This window comes from Camelus ferus, chromosome 23, assembly GCF_009834535.1.
Source record: "Camelus ferus isolate YT-003-E chromosome 23, BCGSAC_Cfer_1.0, whole genome shotgun sequence".
Classification (NCBI taxonomy): Eukaryota; Metazoa; Chordata; class Mammalia; order Artiodactyla; family Camelidae; genus Camelus; species Camelus ferus.
The window spans coordinates 14,001,281-14,024,719 of NC_045718.1; the positions used below are offsets into that span (position 1 = coordinate 14,001,281).

Consider the following 23,439-nt stretch of genomic DNA (forward strand, 5'->3'; position numbering starts at 1 on the left):
TGGAGGCTTAGGGCTTAGTGGCTTCTCTTGTTTTCACAAAAGGAAAATAATCTCCCTGTCATGGTCGCTGCTTGACCAATAGGCTTTCCCATGGCACCTCCCAGGTGAGGGGGGTAAAAAAAGAACACTGATTGTGTCCTGGCATGAGATTCAAAGATACCCAGGAGGGTGGAACAGGATGTAAAAGCACTTATTAAGATTATAGTGTTATTTGAATGTGAAGGATTGAAGCAGATCAATGCAGATCTTGGAGTCCAGGGTCTGTATCTGGGCTTCAGCATAGGGTCAGCTGTACAGGGCAGCTTGAAGGACATTTTTATGGATTTGAGTTTTCAGTTTTCTCTCTGGTAGGCAGGCGAAGTCTGCCTGGACCTGGAGTCTGGGCACTCTTACATCCAGAGATGGGTCCTTATGAGAAGCACAGGGTCCGGGTTGGGTACAGACAAGAGAATAGGGTTTTTGTCCTCAGGGTGTTGCCAGTCCAAAGGAGGTGAGGAGATAATTATAAGTGTGAGACCATAAAACACTGACATGGGATTAAATGCAAATTAATGAAATTACATAGAATGATACATTATATGTAAATAAATGCTTAGATGGTTACTAGACCAATGGAAATGATCAGAGATGGGTAAGGTTAGCTTGGGCGAGGATTGAGAAAGAGATGTTTTGAGAAATGCCTTTACTATCTTATGCCAGAGAGGAGAAACCCCAAACAGCTCTGAGCACAGGCGCCTCGGCCAATGCAAACAACAGGAGGTCAGGTGGTGGCGGGGGTGTGGGAGGAGGTGGAGGCGGAGGAGCAGGGCATGAAGCCAGGTGGGAGAGCTGTGAGCCCTGCTCCCTGAGCTCTGAGCCATTCTGCGCTCCCCGCCCCGCCCCGCCCCGCCGCCCTCACCCCAGCACCACCAGCTCAGCCCTTCTGCAGAAAGAGCGAGGGTGCGGGGTGGAGGAGGGGGGATGTTCAGCCCAGAGAAGTGCGTCCCTGTGGCCTCAGAATCATAACTTTGCACGTTTTTACTGCTTTAGGACATAGGGATTGACTCCCTTTTATTCTGAGTTTATTGAGTTTTCTTAGCACCTTAAGCTAGAGATCCCATTATCCCTTCCAAATGAGACTGGACTGATGCTGGAAGGTGAAGGGAGAAGGGAGACAAATATGGGAGATTCAGGAGATGAGGGGGCCAGTGGGAGCCTCCATCCCTACTCCTTAAAAAAGATCTCTGCGTTGCCCTGGGCCTTTCTGGTCTCCGGTGCCTCATGAAATAACAGACGTGGACTTTGAAAAATGCCATTGCCCACTCCACCTCCTGGGCGGTGTGGCTGTGGGGACACTGAGAGCAAAGCCTTCTATTTATAGAGCACTGGATCGCACATCTGCTTACTCTCCACCATGCTGGCAAGTAGAGGTGGCAGGTGATTTTATCCCCAATTTATGGAGAGGAAACTGAGGCTCAGACAAGCTAGATGACTTGCCCAGAATTATACAAGCAGATGGTAAGCTGAGAGTGGAAACCATGTTTTCTGATTCCCGGTCCACGCCTTTCCACCTAGCCTCTTACTGTTTGAGAGCACTCATGGATTGCTTGGATGAAATCCCATTTTAAAACAACTCAAACTTTATCATTTAATGGCAGAGCACTCATATCCCACTCTTCTCCACCTGTTTCCAAGGTCTGGGATTTTTCCATTTAACCCTATTTTTTAAGAGGCAAAACAATGCCCAGACAAGCCTTCAAAGCACAAAGCCCCTAGCTACCACAGCGTAGCGTTGCTGCCCCAAATTGAGGTCTCCCTTCAGGCACCCTGGCTCTGCACAGAGCTGGCCAGAAGCCTATAAGGAGCGTGGGGGCAGAGCCTCCCCGAAGAAGGACAGATGGGCAGGCTGGCCCCAGCACCAGCACTTTGAACAAGCCTTTTCTTTTCCAGCCAAATACCCAGCATCAGTTCCCCTGTCACCTCTGGCTCCTGGACAGCCTCTCCCGTCCCCACCCCGTCTGTCTCTGGGCTGGCTCTGAGGAGCTGATGGCTCTGGAGGCAGGCTGGTCGGTCTCCTTTATGACTGGCAGACGGATGAAAGGAGGCTTGCAGCTGGTGTGGGGCAACTGTTGCCATCTGTCTGGTGGGACGTCACCAGGGACGGTCTCACCCATTCACTCCTTCACGCACCACTGCGCTCGGGCCTTTTGTTTGGTTGGCTGGGGGTGGGGGGCTGCTGTAGGGCAGTGGAGGGAGGCAGGGGGTGAGAGAAACAGCTTTCTTTGTGTCTGGACCAAACTTTCAGTGATTCACTAGAGTAATTTGCATGAGGAAGCTGCCCAAGTCCCCAAACACTCAAGTGATTGACAACCTCCAACCCACTCCCCATTTCACACCCCCCCACCTCCCTCTTTGGCCAAACAGCTCCCCAGGGCTGAAGGGAGTGGTCCCAGCTCCTCTGCAGGGATAAGGAGCAGGAAAAGCCACTCTGGTGCTCTCTGTCCACCCTCTGTCCCCACCCCTTTCCCAGTGTGAGGTGGGTCTGGCGCATTCCTCCCTCCCCACCTCCATCAACCCCTTACAGTCCTTCTCTTTTTGTTTGTTTCTGCGACCTGGGCCTGGCAGGCGGAGGGGCCAAAGCGGGAGGAAAGGCACATTAGCCACCAGGCAGCTGAGCAGGGGGAGGAAAAGGGGCTGAACAGACGCAGTGGGTTGGCAGCCCTCCAGCCCAGCTCCCGGTCTTTGAATACCACCCCAGGCTGGGGGCTGGGGTCCGTGTGTGGAAGGCATTGGGGCATTTAATTATTTAAAAGTATCAATAAAAGGAACAAGGACCCTGGGGAAGGGAGAGAACAGGCAGACGGTGTGCCCAGTTCTCTGGGATCGGGTGCAGGGTGGGTGAAGGTGGGGAGGTAGGGAGGGCTAAGCAAGAGGTCAGGGCTCAGGCAGTAAGAGAACGGGGGATGGGAGATGAAACAGAGATGGCCCTCCAGACCCCAGCAGGCCCTGCAGGTAGCCTTTCCCTATACCAGCTGGGGCAGCTCTTCAGCCTCTCCTTCCTGTACGCTGCCCACCTCTCCCCAACTTCAAAATTCGGATCTGCCTTAAGAGAGACCCATTTTGGGAACACACAACAAAGCCGTGAAGTGTAGGGGTCCCCCCTTCATCTCTCTCCTGTCACTTAGGGGTGCTCCAGACTGGTTCAGCGGTGGCCTGAGCAGGGCAGGCGGTGGGAGGATTTCCTCTGGTTTCTTTCTTCCTTTTTCTTTTTTTTTTTTTAAAATTGAAGTATAGTCAGTTACAATGTGTCAATTTCTGGCATACAGCATAATGTTTCAGTCATACATATACATACATATATCGGTTTTCATATTCTTTTTCATTATATATTACTACAAGATATCAAATATAATTCCCTGTGCTATATAGACATGTGTTTTTGAATCAATTTTTATATAGCAGTTAATATTTGCAAATCTTTCTCTCTCTTTCTTTCTTCTTGTGTGTGGTCAAACTCTTATAACATAAAAGTCACCATTTTATCTAGTTTCATTTTATAAAGTGAGACCATACAGTGAGTTTGTGGAAATACTCAGAAAGCAGATAATTGGAGGTCCTGCTCTTGGGGACACATGCTGCTCCAAAAGGTGACCCACAATAGCCCTTTTCTTCTGACAACACTGCAGGAAGGCTACATTTGGAAGAATAAGGTCAGATAGCGTCCTTAGGTAGAAACGCAATACCTACGTTTGATTTGAATTCAGCTCTGCCATGTACTAGCTTTGTCCTTACAGATAAGCTATTAAATTCTAGATGCCTGAGTTTTCTCATCTTTAAAATGAGGACAAAAAATAGCCCCCTCAAAACGCTTGTTCCTACTCAGTGTTGTTGAGGGGATTAATTTAAGTGAAGCACTTAGACGAGTGTCTGTCTCTCAGCAAGCACACCATTAATGTATTAAAGATTATTGTTATCACCATTACCTGATCAGGAGGCATTTATATCGGCTACACTATAGAAACTGAGAGAAACAGGGAATTTAGGAATTGGCTCTGAGCCCAAAGGGGAATTTGAGGAGGGTGAAAGTTTGCCGCCACCCTTTCTCCCATTTGTAATGAGCTATGGTTGGAAATGTGGTCTTTGCTGTTCTGAAAATAGTAGTCCTGTTCGGGTAACCGCCTTTCCCACCTGCACCCCTCTTCCACCTTTAGCAGGCCGAGTCAACAGCTCCAGGTCCCTGGCTCTGAGACCCTCTGGTCCAGACCCTTGCTTTGGGGCAGTCTGGACATTTTTGTTAGCCCTGTTTTACTGACAGGATGGTATCAAATCTCAAGTCTCCAAGTGGTTAGGGGACTTGAGATTTGATTCTTCTGCTTCATGCATTTCTCCACCCTCACTGGCCCCTCCCAGGCCACAAGGTCACGACGCAGGAGGGGGTCACTTGGTCAGTGTGGGGCACATGCTGCAATGGAGGATCTCTGTTAGCCCATCTTTACTTCCCATTCTGGTGGGCCTCAAACATGTGAGGTGGGCTTGTTGTTTGCACCTTCCAGCGAGGCGGTTCTCCCCTCCCCAGCACGCCTGAGGCATATACACCAGTGGTTCTTAACTGGTGGTGCTTTTGTCCCCCAGGGAATTTCTGGCAACTCTTGGGGACATTTTTTATTTGGACTAGGGAGGGGACGGATGCTACCGGCATCTAGTGGAGAGAGACCAGAGAGGCCGCTAAGCATCCTACAACGCACAGGCAGTCCGCTCCGTGCCCCATCCCCCTGCCCAAAAAAGAATTATGCAGGCTCAGATGCCAGTGGTTTCACCCGGGGACAGCCCAGGCGATCCCACGCGGGCTGCCTGGAATCAGCCGTGCCAAGCAAGGGCGGAGATGCAGTGCAGGCCGGAGGGCAGGCAGGTGTCTGGCTCCCTCCCTCCCGGATGTGGGCCGAGGGAGGAGCCCTCGGTCACCCACCCACGTCCCTCCATCCCTTCGGAGCAGCCGGCTGCGACCTTGAAACGCGACCCAACCCGCTCGCAAGTAGCTTCTGCTAGTCCGACCGCAGAGCGGGCGCCGCAGCCTCCGCCCTCTCCGGGGGCCCCACCTTGGCAACAAGCTGCTGATTGGCTGGCCGGGTGGCGCAGAGCGGCCAATCAAAGCCCTCCAGACAGTCCAGGTTTGGCCAAGAGGAGTTAAAATAAAGGGGGAGGGCTGGGGGTTGGGGCGCTGGGTGGTTTCGGAGCGAAGCTGTTCCCAGGTTGGCCACGGAGAGTGGGCCCTTTCACCAAGAAGGGGCGGCAGGGAAGCAGCGGTGGGAGGAGGGGAGAAGAGGGAGTGCCTCAGCCCCTGAGCCAAGACACCCCCTTTCCCCTTCCACCTGCTGTCAGAATGTTTCGGGTCCCCAAAGCCCCGGTTTCTCAGGCCTCCCTTGCGGCCTGGCTGAGTGCAGGGCCGGCGCAGCCGTTCCTGAGCAGCTCTGGAGGGTTTGGGTTTCCTTCCCGCTCCTCTCTCCAAAGCCCCTCTGGATTTCGGCATTTATTTCCCCAAGTTTGTTCCTTGGGCCCTCTTCATTTTTTTCTGTATGTCTGTGTGTGTGTTCACACCCTCCCATGGCCGGGTAACCAGTCACCTACCCTCTAAAACCAAATTAGCCGCCTGCTTTATTACACTGAACCCACTGGCACCAGACTCCTAGAGGACTCCTAGACCAGAGACGCCACTGAGCATCCTGCCATGCACAGGCAGACATGACAGAGCATGTGTTTCAGAGGACATATGTCATAAGCTTTGTTACTGAACACAAGTTCGTGGGCCTGATGCACAGAAAAGGCCAAGCAAACTGAAAGTTGGAGTTGGGAGCAGAGAAAGGTTTATTGCAGGGGCCGGCAAGGAGAACAGGTGGCCTATGCCCCCTACACCCAGAACTTCTGGAAGGGATTCATCAAAGCATGTTTAAAGGCAAGGTACGGGAGGGGTGTCCCAGGGTTTGTGATCAGTTTGTGCACAGTGCTCCGGTTGTTGGTGGTCAATCTGGCACGCTGTGTGCTCAAGATTATCGAGTAGTTAATTTCTTCCATTTGGTGGTGACTTTTAGCATCTGAAAAACTCAGGAAATATGCATGAGCTACTTTACCCGGGCACTTCAGAGAGGAGCCACAGCAGAGGATATGGGGGAGGGGTCTGTCCCAGGAAGGCCCCATAGAGTCGTGTTTGGTTACACTTCATAAGAGAAAATATTTTGAATAAATTTTGCTCCCATACCTCAGTGCACACGAACACGCAGATATACAGACTCAAAGAACCTAGCAGAGTAGCATCAGGATTAAGACTCTAGAAACCGTGACCAGGGGTTGATTCCAATTCTGCCACTTTCTGGCTGTGTGACCTTGAGCAGACACTTAACTTCTCTGAACCTCTGTTTCTACCTATGAAAAATGCGTATGATAATAGCACCTACTTCCTAGAACTATTGTGACAAATTGCCTGGCACATAGTGCCTAATAAGTGATATTATTTTAGGTATTAATAACAAAGAAATGAGTGTTTTTTCCCCACATTTAGTCTCAACCCTCCATTCTTGGTTTAGGTGCCAGAGACAACAACCAGAGTCCAGGGACATTTAAAATTGCTGTCAGTAAAGCAATATAAAACTCAGAATAAAACTTAGCGTAGTCTCACAGCCCCCAGCCTTAGCATGGGTCCTGGTTGTTTTAGTTCATGGATTTTACCAAGGGAGAGATTCATTGGCAAGACAGAATTCCTTTTTCCCTCAAGTACCTTTCTTCAAATTCCTCCCTCTCAAAAAACTGAGAGCAGTCTCATCTGAGGATTTACAATAATCCCATTTTAATAGGATTTAATGTACTTTTTTCATGGACTTATGGCATGCCCTACCCAACCTCTCCATATACTTACATTAACACCGAGATGTGATTGCTTTTCCCAAACACCTCCACTGATGTCCTTTCTTGTCACCCAGACATTAATCTCCTCTGCAGTCTTTGCCTCCCCACCAAATGCTATACACTGGTCCACAGATCTTCTTCTGTGAACATGGAGACTGGCGATTTAGGGCTCACAGGCCCCTGGTGGCCATTCAGTTCTGTCCCCTGCTGGACTGCGTGGATGTCAGAAGTGGCCTTTATTGAGGTTTTGCATTCTTAAGGAGAAAAACAGTGATGTGTCTGGGGCACCTCAGTGGTGCCAGATGCCGGGACAGGGAGGAGGCAAGGAGCACACAGCATTGGCGCGGAGTTGAGTGGGAAGCTGGTAGACCTGGGTTTCAAAGTTGAGCCTATGTCATTAGGGGTAAGTCGATCAAAAGAGATAGGTCTCTCTGCTATACAGTAGAAACCTGTTGTTTATCTATTTTCTATAGAGTAGTTAGTATTTATATTCAATATCTTGTAGTAACCTCTAATGAAAAAGAACATGAAAACAAATATATGTATGTATCTGTATGACTGAAACATGATGCTGTACATCAGAAATTGACTGAACATGGTAAACTGACTATACGTCAATAAAAATAATAATAGATGTTAAAAAAGAAAGTGCTAGGTCTCAATTACCCTATCTGTAAAATGGACGAAGCAGACTTATCTCCTTAATGTATAGATATTTAGGGGAAATAAATGGGGTCATACAGTTGAAAACACTTTATATTTGGGAGGAAGAAAAGGTGTATGTGTGTGTAACGGGCTGTTCAATCCATTTCGTGTCACTGTTTTCATTGTGCCCAAAAGAATATGATCCGACAGGTGGTATTAAAAACTGACAAACCCAGTTCTGTGTTAACTGTTGGAGGGTATGTGGAGGGGTCATCTGACATGATCTCCACCTTTAAGGAATTTACAGTCCAACCAGGTTGCACCACTAACGCATGAAATGATGTGGTACTGACTGGGGGCTCCCCACCACCACCTGTCCTCTTCTGTCGTACGAGGAAAGGATAATCAGAAGATGTGACGATAGAGCCAAAAGGTGGATGTGGCCCACTCTGACCAGCACAACGGCCGGCCTCTTCCCGTCCCTGTGGAGCGTGGCGTCTTACCCTCCGTCCTCGCTGCTGCCTTCAGGAGTGCTCATGAGTCACCTGATGCCCTGGTCATGGGGAGACGCCAGTGCACCCACAGGGGCCTCCTCTCCTGCTCCCCTTTGACACTGCCCTTCACCTACAGTCATGTAGTCACCTGTCTCTGACACTTCCTCACCAATGCTCAGCATAACTTGTAAGGAGGAGCAGATCAGTGCAATTGCTACCATCTCTGAAAATGGAAGATGGACATGCAAATTCAAAAAAAATCAGTACCAGGTCTTACCCATCAGACTGTCCAAATTACCAAAGTCTGAGTCAGGACTTGGCCTCATGGGGATGTGGGGAAGTGGGGCTCAGGTACAGCCGGTGTGAGTGCACATTTGTACAACCCCTTTGGAGAGCAGTTTGACAGCACCTGGCGGAGGTAAACTGTTCATACTTGGCAACTCAGCAGTTCCCTCCTGGGCGTCTACACCAGTGGTTCTTAACTGGTGGTGCTCTTCCCCCCAGGGAACTCTTGGCAACTCTGGAGACATTTCTGATTTGGACTAGGGAGGGAATGGATGCTACTGGCATCTAGTGGATAGAGACATCCTACAATGTACAGGCAGTCACTCCGGCCCCCAGCCCACTGCCCAACAAAGAATTATCCAGACTCAAATGCCAGTAGCGCACTGTTGAGAAACCCTGCTGTAAACCCTAGACGGACTCTCCAATGCAACCCCAAAAAGACAGGTCATAGGATGTTCACTGCACTATTTGTTTCTTACATTACAGTATTGGAAATAATCTGAATGTCCCTCCAAAGGAGAACAGAGAAGTAAACTTAGGTGTTTTCATACAGTAGCTAGAATAAATGAACCTGACCTACAAGAATCAATATGGACAAATCTTGAACACACCATGTTCATTGGAAGAAGCAGAGTTAATACAGAGAGTGCGACTGTTTACTGTGTAAAGTTTAAATACACAACTCTCTGCTTCACCTGTGGATTCAAAAATATGTAATCCCATGATGAAAGCACACACAGCTTGGAGAAGAGTTTACCTCTGGGGAGTAAGAGACAGGAATAGGAAAAGGTAAAAGGGGACTTACGATGAGCTGCAATGTTCTTTAAATTCATCTAAAGCAGATATGGCGGTGTTAACATTTGTCAAATCTGGATGGTAAAAACACAGGCCTTTGTTATATTGCTTTCTGTGCTTCGTTGTAGGTTTAAAGGATTTCATAATTCCTTAAAAAAGGAAAGATGAGGACTCGTTATACGTGAATTGTTTCAAACTGCCTCATGGGGTCTCAAATCAACTCAGTGTCTTACATGGCTAAGGAATGATAGATAGTGTTATTTCCACCACATTCCACAGCAAGTGCCTGGCGACCTTTGCATTCATTCTGCCACACACTAAATGCACCAACTATTGACATTACGTGGCTCAGGGTTTTGCATACAAAAAAAAATTGTTGAATGATGGAGCTCTGCTCACAGAGAGACAAGACCACTATCTTCCTCCTCATCTCGCCTTCCTGCTGTAATCCCTCTTTCTGCCTGTCTTATCACGGCTCAGTTTAGAGACGGTCCCTGAACTTGGATGACAAAACACTGTATCTTGATATTTCACACATCTAACTGAAATTTAGCATTCCCTTCCATTAGGAAGGTAACGAGCAACCTGAGGCTCTGTCACCAACTGAAATCACAGATGTTTTTGTATTACATTGCAGTTACTGAAAAAATATTTCAAACTGCCAGTCACGCCCACCGGCACGTCGGAACGACTGCAGTTAATTAGACTTGTTGCTAGATCTTATTGTTTATTACATTAATAAACATATATACACGACCTAAAATATTTATTTATTTTATATTTTGATAACTGCACTTCAGTGCAATTGGTTTCCTTTGGAAATCCAATGGATTTTATCTTACGCCTTTAAAAACATTTTGAGAAGGAGTCCATAGGCTTCAGCAGACTGCCTGAGGGGTCCATAAAGGTCAAGGCTCCCTGGTTATACCGCACCTTCTGACCCTTTGTTTACTGGTTACATGTCCAGTGGGTCTCGGTACCGATCAGAGCAGGATGGGAGAAAGTGGGCGTGAACTGAAGCCTTTAATGGTTTCAGAAAAAGCTCTGATGGTGTGAAGTGAGAGGCTGCCCACTCGCTGCTGGAAACAAACTGCGAGACTGAGCCCGGGTTTGGGATATTGGTAAAGTGTTGTGGTACTTGCGTCTGAAATAAGAGAATAAAGGTGGCAGATGGTTTTACCCCTGCCCACAGCTCCAGCCTCATTGCCTGAAACCCTCTCCCTTGTCACCTGTGCTCTGGCCATTTCTGCTGTCTTTCGGTGTCTTGGCAGCTTCCTCCTGCGCTAGAAAGTTTATATATGCTGCTATGTTTGCTGGATCGCTCCTCCCGTCCCCTCATCAAGACAAGTCCACTCTCCCTCCACACCTGCGTATCTACCCTGAATCTCCGGTCTAGGTCAGGCTCCTTGATGATCCTTGTGCAGACCTGTCTGATCTCCTTCACAGCCCTTTCTCAGTTTGTAACTGTATGGTCCTCAGGGTGATTCTTTTGTCCAGTTTTTGTCATCACACTAAACTATAAATCCCTCAACGACAGGGAAGGTTTGCTTTTGTTGTCTGCAGTATCACCAGCGCCCGACCGAGGGCACACATTTATTGATGAAGAGTGAATTTGAATTGGAAAATTCATAAAGGCACTGTGAATGCTAGCAGCATGGATTTAGGTCCACAAAAAATAAAGTCAGATGGCCTCCCTCCACTTGTGACACTCCCTTCTACCATCATGTGTCCTCCATGTGCCTGGTAATTCTGCACACACCAGTAACACAGAGATCTTCAGGCTAGCACAGTAGAAACAGTATAGCAAAACGGATAGACTGGGGAGACAGAGCGCCTGGGGTCAGAGCCTGGCCTTGATGCTTCCTTCCTGGGTGACCTCAGCCTCTTGGTGCCTCAGTCTCCCCATCTATAAAATAGTGAAAATCATAGTACCTCTGGCATAGAACGGTTAGGAATGAAGTAATGTAAGTAAAGCGTCTAGCGTGCACTGATCAAATGGTAGGCACTGAGTCTGATGGGTAACTCCCTCCTGCTACCCTCTGGAGAAGTTCTGGATTTAGAAACCAGGGAAGCCATGCAGCAGGGCTGGGTCTGGCTCTGGATTCTTTCCCCTGCTCTGTGTTGGTTGGGATGTTCACAGGAGCTGCTAAGTACAAAACTGAGAGGCAGGGGATTCCTCCGTGTAGCATGGCTGGATCTCCTCCTGTGTGTCTGTGTCTCCTTCTCCTTCCTGTGACATCTCTGTGCACTGGAGCCCCAAGGCAGATGTGCTGAACCTGCTGCCTTTGAAGAGAGACCCAGGGCCACAGTTATGATCGATCTTTTTGCACACTCCCATTCCTGCCTGACTCTTACTCCAGAGAATTATAATCAGTTAGCTTACTCTGGCTTAAGATGAAGTTGGAACATTCTTGGCACAGAATTTCACAGAATGTATTAGTGAATATATTCAGTAAATAATATATTCAGCTTAATAAATATCAGTTGTGGTTATTTCTCTATTAGAAAATAGTGAATTGTCTGAAAAGTACAAGCCTAGTCCACCCTCCTAACTTACGTAACATTTGATAAGCACCTTGCGCTAAAGCCTTTCAAGAAAAGTACATTGAGAGCGGAGGGTTCAGCTCAAGTGGTAGACTGAGTGCTCAGCATGCAGGAGGTCCTGGATTCAACCCCTAGTATTTCCTCTGAAAATAAATACCTCCCCCCCAAAATCTTTCAAAAAAAAAAAAAAAAAGAAGGAAGAAAGAAAAGAAGAGAATATGCATTGAAGGGGTGAATAAAAGAATAAATGCGCCACTGACCACGTACTGTCCTCTTCCAAGCCCAACTGTGCTTTGCAGTACTTGACTTGCCGCTAGGGGGCAGGAGCAGTCAAGACAACAATAGTCTGGACCAATCGTCCCCAGAATTAACTGGGTGGTAGACAAGGGAGGATGGTTGAAGGAGACAAATGTTAGAATGATTGGGGGGGGGGGGTAGTTTTCTTTTATCTCTTGGGGACCAAATGTTAGGAAACATGTAGCTAGTGGGACTGAAGGTAGACTTAAAGAAGAACTTTCAGAGCACACAGTTTGCTCACCAGAGGCTTTATACAGGTGACTTTTAAAGAACCCCTTACCTACATCTGCCCAAGCAGAAGAGATAAGAAAGTGGGCTCCCCCAGTCTGAGGCCTGTGTGACCCCACTAGGTCCCCTTAAAGTAACCCCTTTGTGCCTGTCTTAAATGACTCCAGTCTTGCGGGTGCAATCGTAAAATAACTTTATTGGTCAGGTTAGCCACCACTCATGCTTTTCCTGTAATAAGGATCCTTTATAGAGGCATGATGGTGTTCACATGCAGATGCTTTTTGAAGAGCCCTGGGGCAGGGGGCAGCCTTGCCCCTCACACCAGAGCTCCTTTGTTGAAATGAGCTGGTTTGGCTTTTGTGGATTTCAGGGTCCAAAACCAAGAACACAGACCAAGGATCACTGCTTTGCTTTTCCGGGAAAGTGCTTCAAAGCATACACTGTATCAGGGATGCAGTGGCGTCTGGGCAGGGACCAGACTAGGGCCAGCTCTCCTCAAGCAGTCCTGCCCCTGGCTGCCCAGATGGCTTCATCCCAATAGTACCCAAAAGAGCAGGAGAGTTAGGTCTCCCCAGGCAACATGGCTTTCAGCAATGGGAAAAATTAATCGCTCTCCAGCCAAGCTATAAAGCAACAGCCACCTTCAGTAATGAGGGTGCAGCACAGAGATGTGAAAGCAGAGGGTTTTGCACTCAGCACAGGCAAGATTTGGCTGCCTGGCCAGGGCTTCATGGGCCCAGTGAGCATCTCCAGCCAGAGCTGGTTTGGCTCACTGCAGCCTTAGGACAAAACAATACAGATAGCGAAACAATACCACAGCTTCCTCCTCTGGGCGAGCAGGCAAGTCCTGGGCTGGTCGGAGTCTTTCCCTCCCGACAGGATATAGACCTTTCTGCTTGCATAAGAGGAGAGGACCAATTACCCTTATATGCTTTGAGAACCACATGGCCTCTGCCTTTGAGGATAAAGACCACGGAGGGAGCTGCTGGGAATGCAGAGAGTGCTGGGCAAGAATGAAACTGCTGGGGCTGCGGCCTCAGTTCAGCCACCTTGAGGTGTGTTTACCCCCATTCCGGATGCTGAGGATAAAAACAGTTCGGCCTTTCCTCTTCTGAAGCCTGATCCACCTTCAAAGAACTGCCCAGCTGCTAACATGCAGCCCGATACATTTTTCTAAGCCTGAGATCGGTTGTCTCCTCCCACGTCAGGTCAGGAATATTGTCATCATACTGGTGACCTCCAATCTGGTAGCTTGCAAGGAGTGAGGTTAGGAAGGTGTAGAGGTGACTCTTGGTGCCCTTCCAACCTCAGACACAAGTGTGAGTTCTCTGCACAGGCTTCTGGGCAGAAGCCCACATGCCTTGGGGGTCTCCTGCCTCTGTTTAAGGCGTACAGAGGGGTCTGTGGAGCATGGTTGAGTGGGTGAGGCAGACTCAGGAGGAGGCAGCTGGGCAAGAGGTATATTCTGAGCAGCAGTGAGTGGGAGCCCAGGGTAACTGCACAAGCAGCCCAGCCCGTGGGAAAGCTGTCAAGTGCTGCTCACAGGGTCAGAGACTGCTTAACAAGGACGGCCATGTACCACTGCCCAGACAACTTTTAAGGTTCATTACACCAGATCACGGTGAAGAACTTAAGGGTAATGAGATTTCTGGGGTCGGAACTTCAGGGGTTACTCCGTCTGCCACCACTTCTGTCCCGGAAAAGAGAGTTTCGTGTCCCCCAGCAGAAGAAGGCTGCCCGACCCCTGATTCGACCTAAACCTGCCTACAGGGAAAAAGACGATAGAGGAAGCCCACGGACTTCTGCCATATGCTCTGCCCCCGACCTTCCAGCAAAAGCCAAACCAAACCATCAAGCCAGATGCGGAGGGGCGCGGGGGCTGTCGCCGCGCGCCCGGTGCGGGGCGGCTCAGATCTCGATGAGGCTGGCGAGGCGCAGGCAGAGGGGCGCGTCGGCCGGCATGGCGCTGCGCTTGATCTCGTTCCCGTCCAGGCGCAGCACCTGCAGCTTGGAGAAGTTCATGACATCCACCACGGTGCAGAAGCTGCTGATGGAGAACTCTGTGGGGACAAGAGGGGCGGGGGTGGGCAGGAGAAGCCCAGATCAGGGGCCTGGATCCGCAGTGAGGCCAGACAGCCTCTGTTTAAATACTTTGAACTTGGCTGGGTGGGGCAGGCGCTTTCCAGGATCAGAGTCATGCAGACTTGCAACCAGTTAAGGGGCAGAACTAGAGATGAGGGTGGGGGGGGGGCGGTGTCTGCCTGCGTCTGTCGCTCTGCGTCCTAGCCACCCACCAATCTGTACACTACTCCGCAGACCCTGGACCGTCCTTGAGAGTCCTTCCAGTGAGGTCTTGGTCTTTTCCCGCCTGTGAGCATCAGAGGGCAGCAGAAGGCAGTTAAAGACGAACTAGCAGCTTTGAAGTACGTGATTGTTTTTTGGAGAGTAAGGAGTTGCTGAATTACTCGAGACTGGGGAAATGGAGGGACTTAAATCTGGAGAATTTTCCTACCACTCTGCAGATAGAGAAAGTGGCAGGAAATTAAAGGGCGAAAACCTGGGCTGAGAGACAAGGGTCTTTGCGTGCAGAGCTTGAAGGGGGTTGCCGTGTGCATTCTGAGAGCAGCCAAAGGAGTGAGCAACGCCCTGAGGTTCAAGGAGATAGAAATTCATAGACAAATGGGGCTGCTATGGAGCTCAAAAGGCAAGTAAATAATTCCCTTACCTCCTTTATTTAATATGATACACTTTACCCTCTTTTTTCTGTAATCTCACAAGTCCCCCCTTTTAAAGATTTCCCCCCCAAGCCATGTAATCCTAAAAGATACAATATAGTTCTGTTTGGTTTAAACATTAACCCTTCTGTTGTCTTTCACTCTGTTCCCCTTCTGGTCATCCTCTTGGACAAGTCAACCACCTCTATCTGTCACCTACTGGATCAGGAACTTGAAAGCTAAAACCCAAGAACTCAGTTAAAACTCCAGCAGGGACAGCAAAAGTCACCACTGAAAGGCTGCTGAAGCCCCTACAGGCTGCCTTCAGCCTGTAGGGTGCATGAGGGCGCCAGGGAGATGCTCCTGTCCGAGGGGCTTTGGGTGGAGTCGTGTGGCGGGTCTTAGTAAGCTGTATCTCCAGGGCTGTAACACTCAGGCAGACGCCGAGCTGGGCTTGCTTTTCTTCACACTAGAGGCATTCCTCAGCTTGCCGTTGTGGTCAGGAGCTGTGTGTCAGCCTGGGGCTGGGCAGAAGGAGTGGGAGGAAGGCTTTCCTGTCTCTCTTCCAAGGGTGAGAGTCAAGGGCGTTGTGGATGGAGAGGTTATGGGTATGAAACTGAAGGTTGTAAGGAAGACTGTACGGAGAGCTTAGATAGATGAAGAAAGTGTTTCTAAATCAGCACTGACAATTGTTTTCAGTCTCTGTTAAGAACTGACTTGTGGTGGGGGCGGCGTATATCTCATTGGCAGAGCTTGAGGTCCTGGGTTCAATCCCCAGTACCTCCACTTAAAAAAAAAAAGAATAACTTAAAAACGAAACAAAAAAAGAATTGACCAAGAGGAGATGGGGTAAGGCTGCAGCCAATTAACTTGTACTGCGCATGTAAGGTGGGAACCCAGCCCCAAAGAATAATGAGAAGAGAAGGGGAGGTGGAAATACCCTGCTTTGGAGAGCACTCAGAGAGGAGGGTGGAGATCTGGAATGCTTTTGGATCTCTCCTTTCTGTCCCAGGGAATAGACCAAATGGCCTCCCAGTGGGCAGGTGGGGGCGGGGCGAAGGCGAGGGGCGGGGCCTGTGGTGTCTGCGTGGACTGGGTGAGGTGGGGTGGGCTGGGGAGAAATAAAGTGGTCCAGCTTAAATGCCACTTCCAACCCTATCGGGGACTGCAGTTAGACGTTCTGTGATAGAGTTTTCTACCCCAGCCTGAGGTCTTCGGAGCATCTGCTGAAGTCCTGGATCCCAACTGTACAAATATAAATACAGGGGACCCTTAGGGCCTGCTCGACACACACTGTGTGTAGATTCTAGCCATACGCCCGGTACTGGGAGCCGCCCCCCCGTTTGTCTTCCCCAGGCTCATGAAGAGGACAGGGCTTCTGCTTGGAGACTCTGGAGGACACTTTTCATCCCAGACTAAATTCTGACATAAGTCTTTCCAAATTCCTCCTGGCGTACCCGCCCTGCTCCACCGAATCCCAGAGCCACTGGATAACATTCTGAGCTGTGTTTTCTGCTGTTGCCAGGCTGGAAAAACTGAGCGAGATGCTAGTGGGAGAAGGAAGTGGGGAGAGAGAGGGCGGGGCCTAAATCCCCTGCACACCCTTCAGCTCCTGTCTTTCTTTTAGCGCCCCCTTCAGAAGGTTGCTTCAGTCCTGCCTTTAACCTCCCCCCACCCTCCCCACGCCTGGTCCCTGGCTGGCTGTGCTGGGAGACTTCCTTCACGTTTGCTCTAGGGAAGGGCCTGAGCTTGGAGAACTGTCTTTCCTGCTGGTGGTCTGAATCAGAGAGATTCTCCTTCCATTCTCAGCCAGAGATGCCTGACTCTAGGCCCTTTGACTCTGAAGGCAGAGGCTCAGGGTTCTATGCTACATGATCTGGGGGACCTGGAGAGACTGCTTTTCCTCCTCTGTGCCTTAGTTTCCCCATCTTTGCAATGCAAAAAATGAAACAAAACAAAACTATACCTGGCAACTTCAAAGTGGCAATTAAAAGAAAAGCTTGTAATAGTTACTGTGTATTGCTTTTTCAGTTATGTGCCAGGCCCTGGACCAAGTATTTTACATGTGTTAATCCACTAATTATTTATCGTTTACTGAGACTAAATGATAACCAGATAAAGGGCTTTGGTTTAAATTGCACCAGCAGGGGTTTAGGGCGGACACTGAAGATTATTAGGTTTGACTTAAGGGAGAACGATCTTGCAAGACCTTAGGACACTTGATTGAAGTGATTTTATCTTTGGCAGAGCTTTTGGAGGGGGTGGACCGTCTTGTATCTGAGCGGCAGGTCTGGTTCTGCATGAAGGCAGAGTGGTGACAAGGTGCTGTGAAGGAGCTTTTCTCACCCCCAGATTTCACTGATTGTACACTTAGGCAATAACTAATGGCTTCCCTCCCATGACAGCTGCTCTTTGCTGTCACATTTTCGGGGTCAGACTCTCATAAAGCACAGCATACAACATGACATTTCTGTAGTGACAGTCCTTCTGGATTCAGAGTGGGTGGCAGGTAAGTAGTGGTGACTTCTGGGTGGGATGACAGCTACGAGCAAGTGTCAAACCCTTCGCAGCAGGCAACATTTTAGAGACGACTTAGAGACACCCCCCCCAACCCCTGCCTGGGGAATAGGAAAACCCTCGAGAAAGGGAGACTTTAAATACAAAACGGTTTGCACTGTACAAGATGGTGACTTGCACTTCAAACTAGACATCCAGACACCTCTTCACCTCGCCCGCCCCCCTGTCAGCCTCTGGGACTGGTGCCTCTCTCACTCAGAGGCTGTCCAGCTCGTTAACATCTTGCCAAACGACTGCTCTGCTCCCTGAGGCCAGGGCAAGAAAGGATCCGCGGGAGCGGATGTCAGCTCAGTCCCCTATCTGTGCTTTGACGATGCCACTCGCTCTCAGCAGGTTCTACTTCAAAGCCCTTTGCCAGTGGCCATTAATGAGTCCTTCCTTCCCCAGGGAGGGAGGTGCTTTGCTGCAGAGGAAGTGAGGTTAAATGCTGGCTCACAGTACCTTCCAGCTGGGATTAAGACATCAGAGGCCCCGGGGTAGTGTGAGCACATTCTGAACACAAGATCCTGAGAGGGGGCTGAAAAGCAACTACAGAATCCAGCCTGAAATGAAGACCTTTAGCTCTTGGGGACAGAGAAGCAGCCCTTTAGGCCTTTGCTGGGAAGTGTCTGGAAGACAAGAAGCCAGCGCCCTTGTCCATCACCCCAGGGTTTTGTGATGGTCAGGTTCATGTCCCCCTAGGGGGCCCTCTGCCCTGCCACCGGGGGCGCCTTGTACTCCAGGGAGAACCAACCAGGGCTGGCGCATTCAGCTCCGAGAGGCTACGAATTCTTTCCACCAGTTGTTATGTTTAAAAACCAAATAAACATCTGAACATAAGACCAGGCTGTAGAGGCAGGAGTCGACCATGTGGAGACAGAGAGGTCGTCCTCTCTGGGTCAGTGCGTAAGTACGGACGCCTGGATTCTCGGCAGCCCACTTATCTCCCAAGATGGCCCCTGGAAGTTGAGCTTAAGTCTCCTTGTCTATGAACTGCCCTCCCCCAAACGCTTCCAAACTCACCTCGTGCTGCTTAACACGTCACCCCTTCCTTCCTCTTAGACACAGGAGTTTCCTGGCTGTCCCCTCCAGGTGACCTGTTAAATGCCTGGTCCCTTGGTTTGTGGCACTTCTCAGAATGGCTCTGTCCTGTGTTCCCCCAGCTCAAATCCACTTATCTCTAAAGACCTAGATTGAGACTTACCTCTCCTGGGAAGTCTTCCGCACCAACCCCCTCCCCACTGCCTTTCCCAGCACCACTGTGCCATCTAAGAGCACGCCATTTTGTACCATTTTTGCACAGAGATCTGGCTGGGCTTTCAGGTTGCTTCACTGGCACTCTTTGGGTCCCCTACTTCTAGTTCTTCTGTATTGCCACCAGCGCTCAGAGTCGGGTCTTTGCAATGCAGCAGACAGCCCTCCCCACTCCCCTTTGCCAAAGTCTCACCATTGATCCTATTCCCTTGGAGGTAGAGGTTCTCCAGGTTGGTGCTGACTGGGGGGATCTTCTGCAGCTGGTTGTAGGAGAGGTCGAGCTCAAGGAGGCTGCTGGAGTTGAAGGTGTTCGAGGACAGGCCATGGTTGGTGAGGCTGTTGTGGGACAGGCGTACATACAGGAGCTTGGGTGAGCCCCGGAAGTAGCTGTCGGGGACCGAGTAGACATTGTTGTGCTCGAGGTACAGCTGTTCAAGGGCTATGGGCAGTCCATCAGGCACCTTCCGAAGGTGGTTGTAGCTCAGGTCCAGCAAGATCAGTGACCGGAGGCCTTTCATCGAGCTGCCCACTTCCTGGATCTCGTTGTGTTGGAGGTACAAGGCCGTGAGGTTCTCCAGCCCCTCCAGCGCATTGTTGGGGACCCTCGAGATCTGGTTGTGGTCAAGATGGAGCTCCCTCAGGGAGCGAGGCAGTGGGCCGGGCACCCGGGTCAGGTTGTTGTGGTCCAGGTACAGCCTCTCCAGGTGCTTCAGCTTGGAGAAGATCTTCTTGCCCACTTTATCACTGGTGATCTGGTTGCCATGGAGAGCAATCCAGAGCAGCCCTGTGGCGTTGTCGAAGACGCCCTCCTGGATGGCAGAGATCTGGTTGTTCTGGAAGTAGACGTACTTCATGCGGGAGGGGACGAAGGGCAGGTACTTGAGGTTGCGGTTGTCACAGTACATGGCTGTGGGGAAGTTGGGGGGGCAGTCGCACTCCTGGGGGCAGTCGCGGGGCTCAGGTGGGGCTGGGGAGCCGTAGGCGTAGGCTGGGCCTTCCTCCACGCCGTAAGGGTAAGGCTCATAGGGCTCGTAAGGGTAGGGGTCATAGGGATCGTAGTAGGTGGACTGCTGGTTACGGAGGTACTGGAACCACCAGTGGGAGTCATCATCATACTGGGCCCAGGAGAGGGAGCAGAGCCCTGCCAGCAGCAGGAGGGAGGCCCACTGCATTTTGTCTCTCTGCAAGAAGGGAGGGAGGGAGAACAGAGTAAGCAAGCATGAGTGAGACTCCAGGGAGGCAGGGAGGCAGGGGAGGCGAGCCTTGGGCTTTGAGCTCTGCAGCTCGGACTCCAGCGTCAAACCGCCGGGAGCGGCAGCCTTCCTCACTTCCTCCGGGCCTCCTCCCAGGGCCACCTCTGCACACGTGGTCCAGCTGGACCTTGGCTACCTCGGGGGAATCTGGGTGCATTTTCCTCTGGTCACAGAGTCACGGAAACATAGCCTTTGATTAGAAGGCTCTTGAATGGAGGTGCTACAGTTTGTGGAGGGGCAGCTCCATAGGGGCCTCTAGCAACCTGGAGGAACTCCTGAGGGAGCTGGAAAGCCCACAGCAACTCCCATGGGCGTGGGAGTGGTGGAAGGCACTCTTTAGGCCTGAATCCACATCCAGTTTGGACCCTCCAGGGAATAATGTTTTCCAAGAGTCCAAGGAAAAAGCCCCCTGGCTCTTTCCATGTCTCCGGGAAACCTCCAGAAGTGGCCTGAGATCTCAAAGGGGAAGATCTGAACTCATTCTGGAAGATCTTTTGGTCTCTTGGCAAGGCAGTGGGTTTCTGGTTTTGAGTCTATGGAGAAGGGTCCGGTCCCTCTGCAGCCACCACAAGGCCTTGGGTCTGTAGCAGCGCCAGCATCTGTGACAGTCTGCTGGTGGGGGAGCTCTCTGGTTGGCTGTTTGTGGCTACACATACGACTTGGCCGGAACAACGTCTTCATATACCAGTTACAGGTCCCCTACAGACAGGGGACACTGGCACCCAGAATGGCCCTTGTCTTCTAGGGTGAGTGCCGAGAGCGTGGAGTCTGAGTCAGTGTGCTTGGCTGTCTTCTGTGAGGTCTAGTAAAGTGTCAGTGCTTCTCATGCCCCACCATGAACATGAGGCAAGAGTCACAGGGGGCCAAGAGAAATGAATGAGCAGCATCAAAAAGTGAAACAGGAATTCAAGACTCTTGTGCATGCCCAAGGGAACGTGGCCATTAGAATGGGATTCTGGCGTCCTTCTCTCCCATCCCGAGCCACCCGTGATGACTTCTAGATTATCTGGTAGCCCCCTACCTAGCCACCCCACAATGGCCATACAAGCTCGAATGGGCATTTGGGCTTGTATGCTAGTGAGATGAGAACAGGGTAGGCTTGGAAAGAAATGTGGGCTTGGTATCATCTGAGAGGGAAGCTGAAGGTGTGGAAGATGAGGGGACACGGGGTGGCATCAGGCCGGCTGTCTTACTCTCAATACCTAGAGCCAAAGCCCTGCGTAGCTCCTGCGAGCAACGAGTCTCTTAGTGTCACCCGTGAACAGAGAAACCTTAGAACATTTCTTGGTCCAGGAATAGTCACATACAACATTCACATTGCTGTTGGGCCTTGCTGGGCTTGGCAACTGTGGACAGGAGGAAGAAAGGAGTCTAAATGCCAACTGCAGATCCAATGAACTGATGAGAAGGACCCTGACGGTGACAATCAGTCCGGGTCACCTTCTGGCCACCGTCTTTCTCTGGCCTCCCTGTCCCCTGAAAGTGGTTCCCTTAGGCCCGCTTCGTTCCAGCAGCCTCTGGGCCACAGAGGAGAGGCACCTGGCTCATCCTCAGGCAGCCTCAGACAAAGAGCTCACAGTTTCTGAGAAGCTGACCCAGCCGCCCACTGCCTGGGCACGCTGGCTGGGCCCTGGCACTGGCCAGGGGAGAAGACGGATGGAGTGGCCCACCGCCAGGAGCACATTTTTCCATGCACAGCTCTGGGCTGCTGTAGGACCAAGCTGGCTGTCTGGAGGCTGGCACAGTGAGCCTCTGTCTCCATTTCTCCTTCCAGACCAGGCACCTTGGCAAACAAGAGCCCCCTTCCTCTTCAAGACTCGGCCTTCCCGGGCTGCCCACTTCGGCCTCTCCTTTGGAATCATGACTGCTCAGAGGGTTTGGTGGGGACCTTACGCCTCTCTTAACCCCACCCCCTTCCCTTAGCAACGCTGCTCCTGGGTTGTGTACCCTCACATTTCCTCCCTGGTGCTGGAGACCCTCCTGCGCTCGGAGTTCTGTGATGTGGGCGGTTTCGAGGACTGGCACCCTGCACGTTGGGGAGCTTACTCAGGACTCCCTGCTGTTCTTTGACGTCTCCATTCTAGAGACCCAGCTCTCCATTCTCCCAGAGTCCAGAGAAGCTACTCCCCAACGTGGGATGGCTCCCCACGTCGCAGCTCCTGGACATGGTCAGTTCTCCACACTTCTCTGTGTTCTTTCCCTTTCACCCCAGCAACACACACACACACACACACACACACACACACACACACACACACACAACTTCCTCCTCCATCTCATAACGGTATTAGGTACCACCACTGCTCTGTGAGAGAGACTGCAGGGACACAGGGCTAGGACAGTGGCTTCCCTAGACACCTGGCCCTTTGCTTTTTCATGCCTGAGAATCGGAGCCCCACCCCACCCCAATAGCCAGAGAGTAACGGCAGGACACAGGTAGCATGTTGGAGTCCCTTGCTCCTACTCTCCTTTTCCCCCTCCAGCATCCTGGGACACAGCCCAGATGGGGCAATGAGGAATGACTCCTCCCCGCCTGGCCCTTTCCCCGCGCCCCAGCCCCTTTCCTTTATTTCCTTTTTGGAACTACCAGGGACGAAAACTGAAGTAAAAGGACTAACTTACCTCGAGTTGAACCCTTCAGAGAGTGCCCACGTCCCTCTGTCTGGCCTCCTTGGTTGGAGGATGTGTGAGAGGCAGAGAGAAATGAGAGCGTCTACTGAGAGTGTGCGTGTCTGTGCCAGGCCAGGGGCCCGCCCCCAAATTCCTAATCAAATATTGTGAAGAGTGGGGATGGGGAGCCTGGATTCTGGCTTTTTCGGCTCTGCTGCAGGGGCGGAGCTCACACTCAACCGCGCAAAATCCTCCCGTCTGCCTGACGCTATAAAAACCACCTCCTTTCCACTCACTTATCTTCCCTGAAGCATTGGCAGCTCTGGGTCTCTTTCTGCTGAATGAGTTAGCGGAGCCCTAGAAGTTATTTGTACAGTCCCTTACGAAGCGCCTGGATTTCTCATTAAACCCACAAGGGCAGATGCAGGGATGGGGAGGGCCAGGCTTTGGGAAGAGGCATCTTAACTCTCTCAGCAACCCACGTGTCCCACGGGAGGTCCAGTGCTCCCCCTTCTGGGCTTAAGTGCCCCACAAGGGGCAGTGGTTAGGCCACTGGATAAGGGAGCAGGACATGGGACAGCTGGCGCTCGGTCCAGTTTCATCCCTGACCCCTGTAGACTTATCTGGGCTGCAGGGCTTCTCTCTCCCCACTCGGGTGAAGGGGGAGAAAGGAAGTCTCGTGTTTGCCGATCACTCGCTGTGCACCCTCCTCTCATGCTCACGATGATTTTGATTGACTAGGTTAGCAAGGGGTCTTGAGATCATTTGTGTGAGGTGACTGCTGTCGTACCCATTTGGCAGATGCAGAGACCCGGAGCAAGGGGAAGGCAGGGTCAGAGAAGCAGGCAGGAGCTAGACCGTGAAGGGAACTTTAAGCCCTGGAATGAA

The 23,439-nt window shown here is 50.9% G+C and overlaps 1 protein-coding gene across 1 annotated transcript; it reads right to left on the bottom strand.

The window, feature by feature from the left end:
• Positions 1-12,340: 12,340 nt before the first annotated feature.
• On the bottom strand, positions 12,341-22,755 carry FMOD (fibromodulin). Its single transcript, XM_032466719.1, has 3 exons — positions 22,564-22,755; positions 18,882-19,869; positions 12,341-14,224 (listed from the first exon to the last, which is right to left on the bottom strand). The coding sequence occupies exons 2-3, from the start codon at positions 19,858-19,860 to the stop codon at positions 14,073-14,075; spliced, it is 1,131 nt and encodes a 376-aa protein (XP_032322610.1). The 5' UTR covers positions 19,861-19,869; positions 22,564-22,755; the 3' UTR covers positions 12,341-14,072.
• Between the last annotated feature and the right edge of the window lie 684 nt (positions 22,756-23,439).